This window comes from Carlito syrichta, unplaced genomic scaffold, assembly GCF_000164805.1.
Source record: "Carlito syrichta isolate Samal-C Ts95f unplaced genomic scaffold, Tarsius_syrichta-2.0.1 Scaffold309650, whole genome shotgun sequence".
Lineage (NCBI taxonomy): Eukaryota > Metazoa > Chordata > Mammalia > Primates > Tarsiidae > Carlito > Carlito syrichta.
Window position 1 is genome coordinate 289403 of NW_007253746.1, and position 22101 is coordinate 311503.

General features: G+C 40.4%; 1 protein-coding gene across 2 annotated transcripts; it reads right to left on the minus strand.

Moving 5' to 3' along the window:
- Nucleotides 1–2370: 2370 nt before the first annotated feature.
- Nucleotides 2371–20945, minus strand: SIAH1 (siah E3 ubiquitin protein ligase 1). 2 transcript variants are annotated; one of them, XM_008067513.1, is made up of 2 exons: nt 20866–20945; nt 2371–4338 (listed from the first exon to the last, which is right to left on the minus strand). In XM_008067513.1, the coding sequence occupies exon 2, from the start codon at nt 4334–4336 to the stop codon at nt 3488–3490; it is 849 nt and encodes a 282-aa protein (XP_008065704.1). In that variant the 5' UTR covers nt 4337–4338; nt 20866–20945; the 3' UTR covers nt 2371–3487. The 2 variants fall into 2 exon arrangements, with proteins under 2 accessions (XP_008065704.1, XP_008065703.1); XM_008067512.1 differs by lacking the exon at nt 20866–20945 and adding an exon at nt 7814–8288.
- Between the last annotated feature and the right edge of the window lie 1156 nt (nt 20946–22101).

The following is a 22101-nucleotide window of genomic DNA, read 5'->3' on the forward strand; positions in this document are numbered from 1 at the left end:
GGGTGCCTGAACGAAGCATATTTGTATACCTAACCCTTAACTGTACCCCACAATATCATAAAAAATATTGATAAAAAAATAGCAATCAAACACATGAAATTTACTATCTTAATTTGCTTAAATTAACAAAACGTGAAGTTAAAATGAAATGGAAAATCCTGCACACTGCCACTTGTAAGTGGCCTCTGGAACCTTTCCAGAAAGCAATGATAAAAGTATCAAGATCTTTCACAAAAAAAAACCCAAGAATATAATAAAAAAACATATGAAAATGTTCAGATTATTTATCATTTGAGTCCTCACACATTACCAAAGGTGGTGTTTTTCCAAGAAAATTAATGTGGTGGAATGCTGGCGGGGTATGGTGGCTCACACCTGCAATACCAGCACTTTGGGAGGTCAAGGTGGCAGGATTGAGCCCAGGAGTTCTAGAACAGCCTGGGCAACATATCAAGACCCCGTCTCTATTTTTAAAAAGCTAAGTGATGAAATAATCAGATGACCATGTGTGGCAAAAGGGTCACATCATCACATGCTCCTAATATTTTTCAAAATAAATGTGTATAAAGCTGGGCTCGGTGGCTCAGCCTGTAATCCCGTGCCTTTGGGAGGCTGAGGTGAGTGGATTGCCTGAGCCCGCGGGTTCGAGATCTGCCTGGGCAACTTGGCAAGACCTCATCTCTACAATAAATCAAAAATTAGCCAGGCGTGGTAGTGTGCGCCTGTAGTTCCGGCTACTTGGAAGGTTGAGGCAGAAGGATCACTGGAGCCCAGCAGGTCGAGGCTGCAGTGGCCGAGCGGCCACTGCACTCCAGTCTGGGTGACAGTGAGACTCCAACTCAAAAAAAAAAGTGTATAAACACTTGTACATACACATAAGATGGGAAAAATTAAAATGTTAGTCATCCCTGAATGGATAGTAATGTCATAGATCTCTACTGAGTGTACCATCTTGTAATTTCTAAAGTCTACATGAAGGGCATGCATCTAATAATCAAAAACATTTAAAAATGTTAAAACCACAAAATAAAACTCCACAAATACACCTAATATCTATATTAAATGAGGAATAAAAGTTGTTTTTCTAAGTCCATGTGCTAACAGAAATAGACCTAGATTTGAACTGTTGCTTCTTTCACCACAAACATGGCTGTATAATTATGTATTATAATCGATCAAAGAATAATGCTTATGTAGGGAAGAGACTATACAATCTTTGCTGAAAATGGTTAACAAACATAAACTCCATTATCCAGAATTGTCCAGAATTGGTGGTGGGATAAGGGTGAAGTCAAAACTAATTTTCATTGACTTTTTTTTTTTTTTGAGTTGGAGTCTCACTGTCATCCAGACTGGAGTGCAGTGGCCACTCCCGGCCACCACAGCCTCGACCTGCTAGGCTCTGGTGATCCTTCTGCCTCAGCCTTCCAAGTAGCTGGAACTACAGGCGCGCTGCTTTTTTGAGACTCCAACTCAAAAAACTGGGCTCGGTGGCTCAGCCTGTAATCCCGTGTTTTGGGAGACCAAGGTGAGTGAATTGCCTGAGCCCGCGGGCTCGAGACCTGCCTGGGCAACTTGGCGAGACCTCATCTCTACAATAAATCAAAAAATAAGCCGGGCGTGGTAGCACGCGCCTGTGGTACCAGCTACTTGGAAGGCTGAGGCAGAAGGACCACTGGAGCCCAGCAGGTCGAGGCTGTGGTGGCCGGGAGCGTGCCACTGCATTCCAGTCTGGGTGACAAAGTGAGACTCCAACTCAAAAAAAAAAAAAAAAAAAAAACACACAGAGAATTATCTTTGATCATTCAGAGGGCAATTTCAGAATTGAGGCCATGTGCCTCAGTATAACTATCAAGAGTTAACCATATGACACTGTAGGCATCAATAGATGCCTACATGTACAAAGCACAGTCCTAGGTAACTTTTGAATCAGCTCCCATAATGTTAACCCCACTTTACATATGAGGAAACTGGGACCCAAGGTCACACAGCTGATTAAGTGGGGCAGAGCCAAGCATCCAGGTACTTACTTGGAAGTCTGGCTGTGGAGCCCAAGGCTCTTAACCACTAGCCTATGAAATACTAAATTAACTCATTTTTTATTATGTTGTTTTAAAGGGGGAAAGAAGTGGTTAGCGTTTTAATTAGTCATTATCTTGGCAGAGTTGTGAGAATCAAAATGTGGGCAAGTGGAAGAAAAAAAACAAGACTGTACAGTCCAGAGGCCTTATAACTCACCTTTTGCTGTGTTTTTAAAAACTCTACTATACTTCAAAATGATGACACACTGCTTTCTGATATATAATTATAGAACAGAATAGGAAAATAACTGTGTTAATCAAACTCAGAGCTAAAGCAGACACGTTAAGATTTTTTAATTTGCCAGATATTCTTTTAATGAGAATTATAAAAGACCAAAAACATATTTTTTTGCAAACTGCCTTTTTTAAACAAATGATTTGCTTTTAATTACAAATACTGTGCATGACGATGTCTTCTTTTGCAAAACCAATAAATACAAGAACAAATTTTAAACAAGTGATTCAAGATATTTGAAAAGGAAAAAAAGAAACTGATTTTTGTTTCAGTATTTATAAAAACCAATTTATTCCCTAACCTTTTAAAGATTAAGCTTGAAGGTGTGACTCATCTGGAGAAAAGAGTGAAAGAACAAGAGAGAGACTATCTTATAGCGGCTTTAAATAGCTTTTGATAATTTTTCCCATGTCACCTTTCCTTTCTGGAAATTGGATCTTCACAAAATAGCTGAATTTAAAATATTTCTAATGAACTGATTAATGGGGGAAAAGAAAATATGTATTGAACATACAGATTTTACCATAAACAATTATGCATATCAAAAAGACACTAACTTTAAAATGGTACCAAAAAAAGTGAGGAAAAACCTGAATTACAGAAAAGAAAGTCAAATTTATTTAATGGAAAACTAGAATTAATAAAAATTAGCAAATACACACACACACAAAAACACACAGCAGCACTATGTATTGACTCACAAAGGGGAAAAGCAGTGGTCCATGACCACTCAAGATGGCTTGTCAGTTAAAGGGAAAAAACCAAAACATACACGCTCACACACACACGCATGTGCGTGCGCACACACGCACACACCCACACGCCCAAAAAAAAAACAGCATTTTTTAACAATACAATCAATCTACAACAAACACAAAACTCAGAATTATTTTACAATGTTTCCTTTCTTAATACAAAAGATGCCCATTTTGGGTGTATATATATATATATATTTTTTCAGTGGTTTACTGTTGACTTATTTTTAAATATATTAGTGTTACTACATGCAACTGTTTCCTGTATTTAACAGCCTTTCTTTTTATTTACCTTCATGTGTCTAGCTTCTACCTGCCAAGAAAGTTTCATGTTGGCAGGCAGATGGGTGCCTTATTTTCTGTGAAACTGAATGCAACAGTTTTAAACACTGGCCAAAAAATGTTGGATCGCCATTTCAACACATGGAAATAGTTACATTGATGCCTAAATTGCCATTTTCTGCAAAAAGCTGTGCAATGCTGGTGTCAAAGACAAGGCAGTCACTATTCATAATGGCTGTTGCAATTCCCTCATGAATAGATCGAGGTGTTGCTTCCCAAGTCAATCGCCGCCTATGACCATTTAGCTCAAGTCGGTAAGCAAAATTTTCAGCTTGCTTGCGTGTTCCTATCAGCTGTACAATTGCGAAGAACTGTTGGTGACCATCGTATTTTTCCTGTTTCTCCAAGACTAACATAAAGTGAAAGCCAAAACAGGACTGCATCATCACCCAGTCAACAGCACCAGGAAGATTAATGTCTGTAGCAAGGAAAACTATATCCTCTCCCTGTAGGGTTGTAATAGACTTATGCTGATGCATCAGATGGGGCATTACAGCATCCAAAGAGCCTTGCCATTTACAGGAAGCACCAGGGCACGGACAGGAGTAAGGCCTAAACTCACAGAGCTCTTCATGGTCTGCTTTTTCTGTGTGTGGCAGAGTTATTTCACATCCAGAAGAGGCATATTTACATGGGAAAAGTACTGAATTGGCCACTTTCTCCATAGCCAAGTTGCGAATGGATCCCAACGGGCCTCGGCAAGTTGGACAACATGTGAGCTTTGGGCGACAGTTGCTACAAACAAGATGGCCACTCTGACACTGAAGAATCGGTGGTAACACATAGTCAAAGCAGACTGGACACTCAAAAAGACTCGCCAAGTCATTGTTGGATGCAGTCGTGCCAGTCAGAGCAGGTACCCTCTGGGATGGTGGACACTTTGAGGTACCAGTAGGTAATGCTGTAGCAGTCTGACGGCTCATTTCTGTAATAAAAAAAATAAAAATGAAAGGAGGCAGGTGAAAAATAATTATAACTGTAACTTATTTTAAATGTTTACTAGTCAGAAACACTTTTTAAGTTTCATGCCAAATTCACTAAGAGCAAAAGATAAAGGAAAATAAAAAGGGGTAAAAAACCAAAATACAAAAAAAAACCCCAAATGATACTTACTGTGCACTTTATTAGGCATTGTACAATGTTCTACATGGAATAAGAAATGCTAAAACAGAAACTGAACCATAAACAACTAAGAAACGCTGTATAAGTAGGTTAAGTTCAATCACATCGTCTTGACTGGCCTCTGCTCCCTCTCTGAGAGTCCCTTACTCTATTTCTTTCCAGTTTTGAGTCAGCTATTGATAGTTACAGAAAGTTACAGGTAAGTCCTATCTATACAGTCTGCCCTCCATTTCTGCATTCAAGCATTTAACCAACCATAGATCAAAAATACACAGGAAAAAATATAAATTTCAAAAACTATAGTATAGCAACTGCTTACATAACATTTACACTGTATTAGGTATAATCTAGAGATTATTTAAAGTACACACAGTTTATATGCAAACACTACACCATTTTATATCAGGGACTTGAACAGTCTCAGATTTTGGCATAAGGGAGGAGAATCATGGAACTAATTTCCCGAGGATACCAAAGAATAAGTGTAGTTCAAATGCCAAAAGATCACTGTTAGCTTTTCCTAACAGTGAATAGTATCTGCTCTAGAGGTATATTTTGGGAATGAGGGAGTGGGGGCCACAAGGGGAAAGGACTGTTGCTATCCCATTATCCATTTTCATCTAGTAAGTCTTTCCCAAAAAAGTCATCATGAGCTAGATATTAATCTTTTTTCCTATTGATCAGTGCCTACCTCAGAAAAAAGGGGATATGGGGGAGAAATGGAAGGCCATGCTCAAATAAAACTTTTTCATCTGGGATTTAGAAAACTACACCTATTTCTACTCCACAATATAAATCAGATATAGTGTACAAGCATGAAGGAGAGCCAGAAAAAGACGGGCCGGGTTCGGTGGCTCAGCCTGTAATCTCAGCACTTTGACAGGTTGAGGTGAGTGGATTACCTGAGGCTGTGGGTTCAAGACCAGCTGGGGCAACTTGGCAAGACCCTGTCTCTACAATAAAAATCAAAAATTAGCCAGGTGTGGTAGCGTGCACCTGTAGTTCCAGCTACTTGGAAGGCTGAGGCAGAAGGATCACCGGAGCCCAGAACGTCAAAGCTGGAGTGGCTGTGAGTGTGCCACTGCACTCCACCCTGGGCGACAGAGTGAGACTCCAGCAGGCTGGGACACAGTGGCCCATGTCTGTAACCTCAGCACTTTGGGAGGCTGAAACAGAGGAATTATTTGAGCCCTGGAGTTTGAGCTCAGTCTGGGCAACATAGGGAGATCTCATCTCTACAAAAAAAAAATTACCCGGGCATGGTGGCAAATGTCTGTAGTCCCAAGCTACTTGGGAGTCTGAAACAGGAGGATCGCTTGCGCCCAGAAGTTCAAGGCTGTGGAGAGCTAGCTGAGATCATATCTCTGCACTCCAACCCAGGCACCAGAGAGACACACAACTTTGGGGATGGGGATGGAGTCAACTGGTAAAGAATTCCTTTAACCCTGGGGTTTACCAATGTTGCTGAAACACTCATCAGCACAGTAAGAAATATTTAACAGATAAATGTCATCCAGAAGAAATGATTAACAATGTAACTAACTAGTCAGGCTGAACCAAAGATAAAACAAGTAACTTCTTCCAGGAATCTACCTTTGCTGGGATATAGCATGCCATTATTCTGGGGGCAGCAAAGGATTGGGTCTGCTGATGTTCTAAAACTGCACTCCTAGTAAATATACTAAGAAGCCACACTGTTACAAAATTAAAGCCTCAAACTTAATGTATTATCTCGATTATAGTCATTATTCCAATGCAAAGAACTTTTAAGAAACAATGTTGAACCAGGGTCGGTGACTCAGCCTGTAATCCCGCGACTTGGGAGGCTGAGGTGAGTGGATCACCTGAGCCCGCGGGTTCGAGACCTGCCTGGGCAACTTGGTGAGACCTCATCTCTACAATAAATCAAAAAATTAGCTGGGCATGGTAGCGCACGCCTGTAGTTCCAGCTGAAGCAGAAGGATCACCGGAGCCCAGCAGGTCGAGGCTGCGGTGGCCGGGAGCGGCCACGGAACTCCAGTCTGGGCAACAGAGTGAAACTCCACCTCAAAAAACAAAACAAAACAAAACAAAAAAAAACAATGTTGATTATCAATATGACCAGATAATTGCAATCTGGGTTTTAGATTATTCAAGTGGTTACCAACAGCTACCTTAAATAGGACTGAGGGTACAACAAGAAAAAAAAAGGGGGGGAGAGAGAGAGATTAATTCCACAGTCAGGCTGGGCACATTGGCTCAAGCCTGTAATTCCAGCATTTGGGGAGGCCAAGGTGAGAGGACTGCCTGAGACCTTGGGCTTGAGACCAGCCTGGGCAACTTGGTGAGACATCACCTCTTTAAAAAAAAAAATGAAAAAATTCCACTGCCACTAAAGGAATATTTCGAAGTTCAAAAGGAAAAAAATGCCTGACAGAATTCCATCATCATGTGGTGGCTCATCATATGAACTCAGAAGAACATGAATCAACTCTCATCTGAAGCCCTGGTAAACTAGGTGCTGTCCTCTGACAAAAGGACTAAAGGAGCTCCCCTGTGATCCAGTTTCCCTCTGAGTAGACTCTTTCTACATAGGATCCATTCATTTTGTGTCCCTTTAAAAACAATACCCTGTCTGTATGTTGCATGCCTAGTTCATGGTCCAGTTTAAGCTGCTCATTTAAGTGAGCAACATACGAATTAGAAAGAGGTTCTTCCTTGGGCACAAAACAGTCTAAGCCACCAACACCTTTCAAATTACTAAACCAGAGAATCAAATCCAAGGGCAGTCAACTCAGTTCATACTTATTGCAATATAGCTCATGAGCAAGCGAAACACTGTTGTTCAATTTCTTGACCTAGCATAACAGCTATCTATTTATTATCAACAGTTCAGGCTCCTGTTACCATGTGTCTGGATTATTTTCCCAACGCTGTAGAAAGCACATTTTAACTCCTATTCAAAGTGTGAAAAACAACTGAAAGTGGTTGGTATCTCTTGTGAATGAACAGGACAGCAGCTGCTGAAATCTCTCACAACTCCAAAGGTGGAACCCAGCTCCATCTTGAAACAGAAAAGGAATCCCAACCACACAGCAGGGACCAAGGACAACCCTACAAGTCATGACGTAACCTTAAGTTTGATTTAAACAGAGAAAAGCACAGCAGCTCAAAGGAAACATCACTGAACCTCAGAAAGAGCTAAATTGAGTTGTAGCTATTCCCTGAGCCAGTCAGAATCCTCTGACTACAACGCTCGAGTTCACAGCCTCAGCAAACCAGCCTCTTAACGTCAGTACCTTTTCTCTTCCTCGTCCTAGCCGCTGGTAAGCATGTGAGCAAGACTCCCCTCCAGGAGTACAGAAAAGGCAAGGCAGGCTTTCCCGTCATGAGCAGTCAGGCAGCGCATTGCGCTTCCCCAAGAAGCAGACAATCTGGGGCAGAGGCCCCTCCCGGACACCTTCTGCTCCTCTGCACAGAAGACCCGAATCTGCGTCTGAGGTCAGGCCCATGCAGCCATTCGCTACTCAGAAGCCCCAGTCACACAGGGAGAAATGAAGCCTTTCTGTCCCCAGCAGGCAACCACACCTCCCTGGGAGCTCAAATTCGGCTGCGTCTCCCAAAATGGGAGCCATAGCTGAGCAGTCCTCCAGTGTGTTTCACAAGTTTGTCTTCTTCAGATCACTGGCGAGGCGCCCGCCAGGCTCGGGTGAAGGCCGGGGCTGCAGGGGCGAGCCGCTGGTTGGAGACGGAGGTGCGCTCTCGGAGCCAACTGCGTAGCACTGCAGGGGCCCGCCTGCCAGGAGAGCCATTCAGAGCCCCCCGGCTGGGGCTGGGGCCGGGGCCGCAGCTGGGAAATCCTGCACCAACGCGGTGTGCGCCAGGGCGGGTCCAGGACTCCCTGCGCCCAGGGCGGTGGCTGCCCGTTTCCTTCGCGCAGGGGCGGGGACGGCGTGGGGAGGGCGGAGCCGCACGGAAGGGCTAGGGCGCAAGCCCCGCCTGGCCCAGGGCGGAACCCACAGCTCCCGGCAGGGCTGGGCGGCTCTGACCCTGCACCACCCTCCATCCCCACCCTCACAGCACGGAGCCTTTCTCAGCATCTATATCAGGTTAAATTTAGGTTGAGCCATGCTTTTTTTTTCTAGGTCAAACAGTTGAATATAGGCAATTTCTCATGGTTTCAACCTAAGAGCTACACAGAGTAAATAGGAAATACGTGGCCAGACAAGCACTTTCTCTGCATGTATTAGACCCTCCAGGATAATCGTGCGAACTTTTCACATTTTTAGAGTGAAAAAATCCTCCCTAAAACATTCCTTAACTATTTATGAGACATCAACTTCCATATTCCTCAACTATAACTCTTCATTTCTACCCCTATTGGCGCCATACTCTAAGTTCCTCCTCCCCCAGAGAAAAGGCTTTGCAGTAAGAGCAGTAAACACACTTAAGCCACATTAAACTCCTACCTCAACCTCCTAAGAGATTATATTCTCTTCCCACTCTGGGAAAGCCATCTTAAACGGTCTCATTAAACTTAGAGTAGCTTGTTTTGTTTTTAAACAAGCATTACCCTTGCCCCATAAAGTCCTGGGCCTCAGATTTGCATTACATCAGCCAGTGCATTCAGAGGTTTAACCTGTCATTACATCATGCTTAGGGCAGCCTTTAAAGGCAGCAAGAGCTGGTGGTGAGGAGTGAACCAATGCAGGGAATTGCAGATTACTCACTTTCAGCAACAAATTTTAATTCTAATCGCTTCCTCACCCTATTAACAGCCTCAACCTCCTTACAATCACCTCAACCTCATTTTAGTATCAGGCTACACAAAATAACATTAGGAACAGAAATACAGCTGAAAATAGAAAGTCTGCCCCACAGACATAAATTGCTATCATTTGTATTTTTATTTTCTAATACCCATCCATATAACAAGTGTTAGGATTTTTCTAGAGCAAAAAAATTCAAATATCTTAGGCAGAGAGACTCTTCCAAACAGAACTAAGGGAGAACCAAAATGCATAAAACAAGTAAAAGGGGTTATCCTCAAGCAAATGACATTTCACTGTTTATAAAACTCTAAAACAACAGTACAGAGCCTCGCAGCAAAGTTTGAAACCATTCGTTTATGGACAGGCTCCTCTACTTTAACAACTGAGTTGGGGCAGCAAAAGTGGAAGTGTTCAAAAGTCATCTATCTACACTTGGATCCAAACCCAGATTCCACCACTTGTTCAGCAGTAAAACTGGACTATTTCCAGTGACAAATGGTTTTGTTTGTTTGTTTGTTTTTTTGAGTTGGAGTCTCACTCTGTCGCCCAGACTGGAGAGCAGTGGCATGCTCCCGGCCACCACAGCCTCGACCTGCTGGGCTCTGGCGATCCTTCCACCTCAGTCTTCCAAGTAGCTGGAACTACAGACGCGTGCTACCATGCCCGGCTAATTTTTTGATTTATTGTAGAGATGAGGTCTTGCCAAGTTGCCCAGGCAGGTCTCGAACCCGCGGGCTCAAGCAATCCACTCACCTCAGCCTTCCAAAGCGTGGGATTACAGGCTGAGCCACCGAACCCAGCCGACAAATGGTTTTTGTCTGGATTAAGTGAAATGAGTAACTTGGTATGCATCACAGGTGGCACATACTCCAAAATATTCAAGTATTCACCTGAGATCTGAGTTAACTGCCTTAAGTCATCAACTAATTAGAGAGTTAGACTTTGTGGGGTCCAGATACACAGCTTGTAAAGGTGGATCAAAATGTCTACCAGGCAAACGCTGGACCTTGCTATGGGGGAAGGGGAAAAGACTGAGGGGCATGTGGCAACACACTGGGTACCGGGTCCACTCTTGGAGAAGAGAGGGTCTGCTAGACATCAAAACTTCACCTGCATGCAACTTACTTATGTACTAAATCCTCACATATACCCCCACAATAAAATGGGGAGAAAAAAAGTCTGCCAGGGATCAACCATTATTTCACTAATTTTTAGCACAATAAACCTTAATTCTTGACTAGGTACTTACTTACACTAGCTTAAAAAAAAAGCTGAAAAAGTCACCAAAAAACTACATTAAGACAAGCCCATAGAATCCAAAATTAGCGAAAACCCAAAACTTTGCAAGAGTACCCTATTACCTACACTTTCTAAAGCACACATCTCAGCTGGGTGGAATGATGAGTTCCTGCCTGTAATCCCAGCACTTTGCGAGGCTGAGGTGGGAGGATTGCCTGAGCCCAGGAATTTGAGACCAACCTAGGCAACATAGCAAGACCTCATCTCTACAAAAAAAAATAAAAAAATTAGCCAGACATGGTGGTATGTGCCTGTAGTTCTGTAGCTATTCGAGAGACTGAAGAGGAAGGCTCTTCTAAACTCAGGAGACCAATGCTGCTATGAACCATAACCATGCCACTGTTACTCTAGCCTGGGCAACAGAGTGAAACCACAACTTAAAAAAAGAAAAAGAAAAAAGAAAACCTACATCAAGACCATTTTGGTATAAAGTTTATACAGATGTTAATCTAAAAACATTTTAGAGTCAGTCCTGAATGCTGTTTTAGTAATTTCAGAGCATTTAACCATTGCTTTAGTACACTAACATAGTTACACTAGAATGGGACGTTCAACATCTTGGCTTCCCTGGGCCACACTGAGTAAAAAGGAATTGTCTTGAGCTGCATATAAATTATATAATAGTTAGTGTATATACATAATAAGACTTATTTTTGTTTTTTATTATAAAGTTTAGAAAAGTAAGAACAATATAATTTGTTTTTGTAAGACGAATGTATCAATGTCTGGTTCTATGAAAGTAGTTACAATTCTTAGTGAGTTCTTAAGATGCTTGTCAGCAATGTTTGCTCAAATTTTGTTCATGTGCTTCATAAGTGAAAACAGCTGCTCACAAATATGTATGTTCTACCAAAAAGCAGTATCATGAATAGGGCGTGATTGCGAACTTCAAAATGGAAATATACACAGGGTCACAAAGAAAATAAATGCTAAAAAACACATGATGCTAAATGAAATTATGGGGCCACGTGACTAGCTGTCCTGGGCTGCATCCATCACACAGGTCACGGGTTGGACATGCCTGCACTAAAAACTCTGATTCTCAGTTCCATGTGGCAACCTGTTTCTTTTTATAAAAACATGCAAAATAAAAGCCTAAAATGGAGAGATGTAGTCAGATATGGGAAAAGGGTCCCAATATGCTGTAAAGCAAGTTACAAACAGAATCAAGTTATCGAACCTGAGGAGGAAGTCCTGGAAGCCCCATTGTACAGCCAGTTGACAGGAAATACAGGCTACACCCTGGGTCTTGTGACTTCATCTGAAGTGGGAACACTCTTGTGGAACTGAGCCCTAACCTTCAAGTGGGCTCTGACTCCAGGGAGATCATGTTATAATTGAATTATAAAACACCAAGCTGGTGTCTGCTGGAGAACCACTTGGTGTGTTGAGAGTAGAGTAGGAGAAAACAGTTGTTCCTACCATACACAGCAAGATGCAAGTAACTATATAAATAATTAAAAAATCATATGAGCTGGGCATGGTGGCTGATACCTATAGTCCCAGCTACTTGGGAGACTAAGGCAGGAGGATGACTTGAGCCCAGGAGTTCAAGGCCAGCCTGAGCAACATAGTAAGAAACCGTCTCTAGAAAAGAAAAAGAAATCATGTAGTAAGGAAATAGTAAAGTCTACTGAACTGGCAATACAGTGGTAATCTCACTTTGAAGACATGGCTGGGATGGGAGTCGCACAAAACAAGACTGTGGCATCCTGTATGGAACTAACACTTGAAACTGTTTACGGTTATACTCATTAATTTTCAAGCTACCAAGGGCATAAGTTGAATAATTGACCCTAAGACTCCTAGACCCTTTAAGCCTATCAGGCCTATTAAGAAAAAGTTTGTTTTAATTGGTTAACACTTTTTAAAAATTGAGCACCCAGGTAGGCAGGATGGCTCATATTTGTAATCTCAGTACTTTGGGTAGCTGAGGTAGGAGGATCACTTAAGGACAGGACTTTGAGACCAACCTGGGTTACATAGGGAGACGGGAGGAAGGGAAGGAGGGAAAAATTACCCAGGAAAGGTAGTGTTCACCTGTAGTCCTAGCTAGTAGGGAGACTGAGGTAGGAGGATCACCTGAGCCCACAAGTCCGGGATTGCAAGTGAGCCATGATCATGCCACTACACCCCAGCCTGGGTAACAGAAGTGAGACCCCACCACTTAAAAACAAACAAACAAACAAAAACCAACAAAGAAGACTTCAAAGAGCTTTTGTTTATGTGGTTCATACATACGAATATTTACCATATTAGAAACTCAAGACAAATAATTAAAAATATATATTTTAAAATTAGCAGTACATTTTACATAGCATGTAAAAACTCATTACATGTTAAATGTTCATTAAAAATAAGAACTTTCCATAACAATGATGAGAAGAGTGCAGATATTTTACATTTTTGCAAATCTCTTTGACATCTGACTTAATATAGTTGGTTCCTCATTATCCGCTTCTGCATTTAAGGTTACAATAACACATGTCAAGTAGCCTCTGGGAAACTCCCATTATACTCTCATGTTCCATTGCGAAAGAAAGTTTTGACCCTCAAAGGGTCTTGAGAACTCCCAGGATCCTTAACACACTTTGAAAACTGCTACACTAAAATGTAAACTTTATGAGAAGAACCTTCATTGTTTCACTCACTCTTGTTATCTCTAGCATCTAGGAGAGTAACTAGTCCAGAACAGATACAGGAAAATTTCTGGAAGGAACAAATGAATCAAGTACAACAGTACAAAGGATTCCAAGAAGAAGGGACAGCATGTACAAGCTAGAACTCACTCATTCCTGATTGATCTGCAAGTAGAATATTTTTGTTGCCTGGTATAACCTTAACAAGAATTCACAACTGAAATTTAAAATTCACTTTAAACACTGTAGTGAAGTAAATAATTTTATACCATAAATATAATTTTTAGAGCCTGGATGTATTTTCATAGTAATTCTTAGTTTTAAAAAAAATTTTTTTTGAGACAGGATTTCACGTTGTCACCTAGGGCTAGAGTAGTGTCCTGATCATGGCTCACCGTAGCCTTGACACCCTGGGCTCAGCATCCCCTCTCCACCCTCAACCCCTTCCACCTCCCTCAACTCTACCACCTCCATCTCCTGCATCCAGTAGCTGGGTCTACAGGCTTGCCACCATGTCCAGCTAATTTTTATAATTTTTGTACAGATTTTTTTGTAGAGACAAGGTCTCACTACGTTGCCCACACTGGTCTCAAACTCCTGGGCTCAAGCAATCCTACCCCCTTGGCCTCCTCCAAAGTGCTAGAACTACAATGCACCCAGCCTTAGTTTTCAAAATATTTCTTATGTCTGTGACAGAGTTCCATGACCCACCAACATCTAGAAAGTAATTTCATTTTCACTACTACTCCTAGATGGTAATTTCATTCATACCTCAAGAATGTAGCTATGCATATACTGAATTTGGTTGGAATCTGAAATACAAACTTAAATTACCACTTTAGCTTTTATTATGATTATACTGGGAGAAAATTATAATCTCCTAGGTCTCAGGTTTCTTATTTGTGAAACAATAGAACTACCAGCAACAAAAGACTTCTCAACATCAACTGAAATCAGGGGGAACATTCAGTGTATTGCTAACAAGTGACTTTAGTGATGCTTACACAGCCACACTAGAAACCCTGCACTGAGTCACTAAATAAAAAGACCTGGAGGACCAAACTGAAAACTGCTGTTTCAACCTACTGTGTTCATTTTCATAACCTTAATTTGAGATTGCATCTGAAAACTAAGAAATGTCACAGAGCTTGCTGTGAAAGCAGTTCTCTTAACTGGGCACCTACTGACCTGCAAGGCACTGTGCAGGAGTTTCACACACACTATTCATTCAACCTTTCCAAGGGGAATTTTATCCCCATTTTACAGATGAGAAAACTGGAAATCAAATTAAAAATAGGAGTAAGCCAGGCACAGTAATCTCAGGTATTTAGGAGGCTGAGAAAGGAGGATTGCCTCAGCCCAGGAATTCACTGTTGTAGTGTACCATGATTACATCTGTGAATAGTCATGGACTCCAGCCTGGGCAACACAGCATCTACGAAAATAAATAAGCAGATCCAGATTGTCTGCTTTGTCTCTAAATCTCATCTTCTTTTAAATAACCCCCCAAAATATGTATACTCTCCTCACCCAGGCATGGAATATTTAACATAGCATCCAATACATCTTTTCAATGTTTACAAAAATTTGTTAAAAAATAAAAAAACGCAGCTGGGCTCGGTAGCTCAGCCTGTAATCCCGCGCCTTGGGAGGCTGAGGTGAGTGGATTGCCTGAGGCTGCAGGTTCGAGACTCGCCTGGGCAACTTGGTGAGACCTCATCTCTACAATAAATCAAAAAATTAGCCGGGTGTGGTAGTGCACGCCTGTAATTCCAGCTACCTGGAAGACTGAGGCGGAAGAATCGCCGGAGCCCAGCAGGTCAAGGCTGCGGTGGCCGGGAGCGGCCACTGCACTCTAGTCTGGGCGACAGAGTGAGACTTCAACTCAAAAAATAAAATAAAATAAAATAAAAAATAAAAAATAAAAATAAATAAATAACTCCCTCAATTCTTTAAACTTTTAACTATTATTTTCCACTGAGGATGGTAAAATCTGGTATCAATTTACATTTTTCATTAAATTATTAGACATGAAATCAAAGCAAGTGTCAAGAAAAGAGCAGAGAAATATGAGCAACAAAACCAGGTGGAAAATCAAATAGGCTTTTTCAGCCTTTTATTTCATAACACAGTACTAAAATTTTTAATAACCTTAGCATTTTTTTTGGCAAAACACCTGAAGTTAAATTACTGAAAGTATATCAGACATGCTTACAACACAGTAACTACTGCAATATCGCCAAGTCTCAGTGTCTAGATAACTATTCACTTAATTATTTGTGTCCAAGCTTGAATACAACTGTTTAACTATCTTGATTATGTTTCATATGCTGTCAAGATAAAAAAGTCTCAAACATTATAGTGCATGCTTGCTATTTTACCCCATCCCAGCACGAAGCTATGTTTTTAAAACCCCTACTTATAAAATATATTGTACCTAGTCCTACACTGTAACATACAACCCATTCAACTCCACATTCCAGCTGATAAGTATGATAGGTAGATACACACACAACACAACGAAACACTCAGAAAACTTTTTTTTTTATAGATCGAAATCAGTAGTAACTGATTAAGAGTTGGTGATACTAAGCTAAACATAAAAACATATCGCAAGAAAAATGGAAAAAATTAAAGAAACAGGGTAAAAAGTCACATGAAAGAGCCTAATAAGTTTTATGATTAATGGCTCTTTATAGTATAACAGAAGAAAAGTAATGACATTTATGGGAAAGAACTGCCATATTAAGAAAACTCATGGGTCAGCCATAGACCTTACTAAAAATAAATAAAAATAAAAAATTCACACAGCCTTATGACAACTGTATTCAGTAAAATAGTTATAATCTATGTCTACATAAGCATTACCTCTGAAACCCTAGCCAAACCATTCTGGTTATTTCAACTAATGATCAAACACATGAATTAACTTAGATTCATTTTCCTCAAACTAAGAGTATAGTCACAAGGAGTTGTTCACATTTCTCTGTAAGAATGTAATACCTTACCATCCTGTTTTTAATCATCTTAAAAAAAATTATCAGCACATTCTGAATCACCTGAATCCACCTATTAGCCATATAATTAAATGCCTCTATAAGGCATTCACTTTTAGGGTCACATTGGCTCCTAGTTAGTACTACAGTACTCTAATTATAGCAGGCTAAAGAGAAAAGCTGAAGTAGCCCTAATATATAAGTGGCGCATTTGGGTGAAGCAAAGCCCAAAAGACATCAGGGTCTTCACCAAACCACTTATAGGTCAGGGGGAAAAAATCATCACATGATTACATGATACAGTGTCATTTAGGTATGCTTAATTTTAAAAGAACTTACAAGCTAATAGTCAATTTCATAATGCTGTTTCAAGACTTAGTGTATCAGTAATTTAATTCTGTGGTTCTGTGGTTTTGTTTGTTTTTAACTTCCAAGTTTTGAACTGTCAGCAACATCTGACAAAGTTGATAGATCACTGGCTCCTGCCAGATAAACTTTATTCACTGACTTTCCGTGCTCTTTTGTTTTCCTATCTCACCAGTTACTCCTTCTCAGTTTCTTTTAATTCCTACTCTTCTCTTCAAACTCTTGAAATTGAAGTTGGTTATGGATTATTGCAATATCCTCCTAACCAGTCCCCCTGCTTCCGTCCTTGTCTCCCACCCCCACCCACCAATATGTTCTGAGAACCGATTAATCCAGTTCAATTTTATATCAGGTAACGTAAACCTCTGCTCTATATACCCTTCACTAGCTATCCATATTAAAGTAAAAGCTAAAACCCTAAAAACAGCCCATAAGGCCCCACACAATATGGTGATACATTTCCATTACTTTGACTTCATCTCTTTTCTCTTTCCCCCTCAATCACTGTGCTCACTTCCCTGTTCCATGACAATGCTAGGTTGCTCCTTTGGGTCTCCAGTTTAAAATAATTTTCTTTTGAATTAATTTTCCATGTGGCTAGCTCCCTAACCTTCAAATCTCACCCTCTCAATGAGGCTCACCCTGTCCTATTTAAAATAACAATTAGCACCCTGCCAACAGACTCCTCCATCATGCACTCCTAAATCTTTGCCCTATTCCACCTTTCTTCTTCCCTTCCCTCTCCTTCCTAATCTATGCTTCCCCCATAGAATGTATTCTTTTTTTAAACAAGCTATACAATTCACTTTTTGTTGTCGTAGGTTCCCCTGCTATCACTTGAAAAGTAGAACTTTTGTTGGGTTCAGTGACTTATTCCAAATACTTAATACAGTGCCTGACACATAGTACAGGCTCAGTAAATATTTGTTAGATGAATAAGTAAATTAGAAAACAAGAGCTTTGGGTTTTTAAGTAGTAACATCCAAAGTCAGAAAGCCATAGAGAAGGCTGGGTGTAGTGGCTCTTGCCTGTAATACCAGCACTTTGGCAGGCAGAGGTGAGAGAATTGCCTGAACCCAGAGCAACTTGTCAAGATCTCACCTCTATAATAAATCAAAAAAATTAGTCAGGCATGGTGACATGTGCCTGTAGTTCCAGTTACTTGAAAGGCTGAGGTGGAAGGGTCACCTGAGCCCAGCAGGAAGGAAGGAAGGAAGGAAGGAAGGAAGGAAGGAAGGGAGAAAGAAGAAAAGAAAGAAAGAAAGAAAGAAAGAAAGAAAGAAAGAAAGAAAGAAAGAAAGAAAAGAAGGAAGGAAAGCAAGCAAGCAATAGAGCAGTGTTTTTAAAATTCTCAAAAAAAAAAAAAAAAAAAAAAAACTCTACCCTAGAATTCTATACCCAAATTATCCTTAAACTGTTGAGGGCAGAATGATGATGCAAGGTTTCAAAACATTACCTCCCCTGAATATACTCTCAGGATGCTCCTGGTGATGGACAAGCTCTTCAAATACAAGAGAATTAACCAAGAAAGGGGAGAACTAAGTTACAATAAATAGAAGACTAAATCCAAGAGAAAAGTCAAAGAAATACTGATGGTAGAGGAAGAAGGCAACTTTAAGACATCCAAGCAACTTAATTGAACATTTAGACAAGTGGCAAGGAAAGAAGGGTAAATATTGGCAGTAAGGACATAGAAAATAAAGCCAAAAATGGGAGAGGGAAAAAAGGTATAAGCAACTAGAAATACAAATTAAATAATGCAGGGAAATGTAATTATAGTTTATTACATGGCTCAAAGTGTGAAAAACTTTTACAGTCATATTAACATAAGCACAAAATTAGGGAAGTGTAGGAATGAGAAGGACACATGTGATGGGGCAGGAAGAAGAGTTAAATTCACAATAGGAAGGCAATAGAAAAAGCTAAAAACTGAAATCTAGAAGTAACAACAGAAGCATGTTATTTAGAGACAAAGGTAAATGCAAAAATATACAGTTAAAAAGGGTAAAATTAGCTGTCTCTGGAAAAGGACATCTGAAGAGAAGTAGGGGCAGGTAGGTTTTGCTTTTTACAAACCTTGCAGAACTATTTGATTCTGAACTAATATATGTCATATGCATATGTAAAATTATTCAGAAAACAAAATTCAAAAACTTGGAATGAGAAATGTCACAGATTACATGCATTAAGAAAAGAACATCTATAAAATATAGATAAGTAGCTATGCGCATCGATGTACCTATTTTTATGTAAATATGCATGTATCATGTAATAAGACAGAAAGGTAACTAGAAGGACATCCAGACTACAACAGAATGTAATTTAAAGGTTTTAGATGCAGGATTACAGATGGGAAGAGAGAGACCAAGTTCAGAATCAGAAACCAAAGAGATGGGACCACTAAAGTACATGCACACAAAGTATCAAAAACTGCAAGAGCTGGGCACGGTGGCTCATGCCTATAATCCCAGCACTTTGGGAGGCCGAGGTGAGGATTGCCTGAGCCCTCAGGTTCAAGACCAGCCTGGGCAACTTGACGAGACCTCATCTCTACAATAAATAAAAAAATGAGCTGGGCATGGTGGCATGTGCCTGTAGTTCCAGCTATTTGGAAGGTTGAGGCTGAAGGATCACCTGAGCCCTGAGCAGGTCGTAGCTGCAGTGGCCGGGAATGTGCCAGTGCCCTCCAGTCTGGATGACAGAGTGAGACTTCAACTCAAAAAAAAAACAAAACAAAAAAAACTGCAAGATATAGGCGGTAAGTACAAACTTCTCCATCATTTGGAATTACAGCACACAGTTCAAACATATACAATTACTTACAGGTGGTAATCATCTAATGGAAAAATACTACAAAGATTTAAGTCAGACCAAAGAAACTAACTTTAAGATAGCTATGGTTGACTAAAAAAAAAGTGAAACAACACACAGACTATACCAAAATGTCTACAATGGTTACTTTTCAATAATCAGATTATGAGTTATCATGGGAGGAAGGAAGGCACATCACTGTAATTCTCAAATACTTTATAAAACTCGTAATAAAAAGATATTTTTAATTTTTAATGCATATTTTATCACACCCCCACATTTTCCTGCTAATGAACTGCTGCTGGTGGCTTCCCACAAAAAATAAAATACAGAGATATCAAGAGTTGATTTTGCCCACTGCTTTCACTTCTTGCCTTAAAATACCTCTAATAGATGGATACCTTTAGGAAATGCAAAACCAGACTATTCACAAAAAGCTACATATCTCATACCTTACACACACATATTATTTTATACTTAGACCTGGTTGCTCACAGCACTTTGGGAGGCCAAGATGGGAGGAGCACCTGAGGCCAGGAGTTTGAGTCCATCCTAGGCAACACAGTGAGACTCCATTTACAAAAACATTGTTAATTTTTAAAAATTAGCCAGGTGTGGTGATGCATTCCTGTAGTCCCAACTACCCAGGAGGTTGAGATAGGAGAATCACTTGCGCCTAAGGAATTCAAGGCTGCCCCAGTCTGGACAACAGAGCAAGACTCTTTAAAAAAAATAAAGAATCTAGGCAGGCACTTCAGCCTGGGCAGCGGAGTGAGACCTTGACTAAAAATAAATAAAATCAAAAATTTAATACTGTAAAACTTACAAGACCAATTTTATCTGATCACACCTCCCTCCCCATCACAAACTCAAAAAACGTCTGGAGAAATTAACTCACATTTGTATGGATACAACAGCTTGACAAATCTTTAAAGCAAAACCACCTTATCTATCAAGCCTCAGCAAAAGACGAAATAAAAAGGAGAGAAACCAGGAAGAAGTTTTTAACAAGCAGAAAATTAACTTCATTTAGTTAAGTTATTGAAACGATTTTTTTAAGGTAGAGTCTTTGCAGAGAAGTAAACACATACTTACATTCAACTATATTTCACTATACCATCACCAGCTAACCGTGTCAATGTGACAATAATAAGTAACTATAACAAATACAGTGTAATACTTCCCATAAAATTCAAGACTGGTATTAAACTCTTTTTAAAGGAAATCTCAGCACTTTGGGAGGCCAAGGCGAGTGGATTGCCTGAGTCCATGGGTTTAAGACCAGCCCAGGCAACTTGGCGAGACCTCGTCTCTACAACATATCAAAAATTAGCTGGGCATGGTAGTGCATGCCTGTAGTTCCAGCTACTTGGAAGGCTGGGGTAGCCGTGAGTGTGCCACTGCCCTCCAGCCTGGGCAACAAAATGAGACTCCAACTCAAAAACAAACAAATATATATAAAACTCACTGGCAAGATCTGCTTTATAAATATAATTCGTTCTCCAAAGGTTTTCCTCTTTTTAGTTTCTTGAACATGTCCCCATGCTCCCTGTTCAAAACAAACAAAAACCACAAGTAAGCTAAACATGATTGGGCAACCACCAATCTACCGAAAGGTCTTGGCCACTATTATTCTACTCATACTTTGTATCATTAAGCCTAGAGTTCCCAAAGATTTAAGAAAAAATTAATCAGTGTAGAAAAAAAAAAAACTGCCCAGTAAGTATTCGAGATTATGAGGGAGGAAAAGTAAGCATTTAAAAATAAGTACTGGGACACATGGCTATTCAGCTGGTAATTCTGTCAGTGGCACACTAAATGATACCCCCAAATTTCACAAAAATAATGTTGAGTGAAAGAAGTAAACAGAAACAAAAGAGTACATACTGTATTGTTCCATTCCTACAAAGTACAAAGTCAAGCAAAAGCAATCTATGGTGCTAAAAGTCAAGAGGTGTTTTCCTGTGAAGGGGTGCATAATTGATGGGGCAAGAAGGGGGTTCCTCATTCTTGTAATGCTGTGTGTTCTTCTGGGAGCTAGTTACCATAGTGTGTTCCCTTTTTGAAAAATTTATCAAGCTGTACACATGACCTGAGCACTTTCTGTATGTATGCTAAATGTCAAGAAAATAGTTCACATTTAGAAAATAAAAGTCCTAGCATTGCTCTAGGTATTCTCCCAGAATTGCCTTGAACAACAGCCATCCAGTTTTATCATCAGCTAACACTTCAAAGCATCTCTCCTCTTTCCCTCTGCTCTAGCCTTGACATGCCATTGTATAGTATTCACTGACTATACTCAGCTGATGGCGGGTGGCTTCACCTTTGCTTCCTTCAGAAAAGGCAATAGAAGCCACTAATGCAAACAGCCTTATCTTCCCACCAGCCAGCCTACAAGCTAACTTTTCATCTCCTTCCCCCCTGCCCCCAGAAGAAGTGACCCTGCACTGTCTGCTCCCATCTGGTTTCCGTGACCCCACATCTCCTTGATTTTCCTTCTACCTCATTGGATTATTCTGGATATCTCATAGACACTTCCAATCCAACACAGCAGAACTTTGAATTTTACCACTATCACTTTCATCATCATTTCCATTTTGGTAAATGGCACCTTGATCCACAGTTGCTCAAGTCAGAAACCTAATTCCTTTCTTCCCTTGCCTCTCATATCTAATCCACTAACAAGTCCTGTTAATTCTGGGTC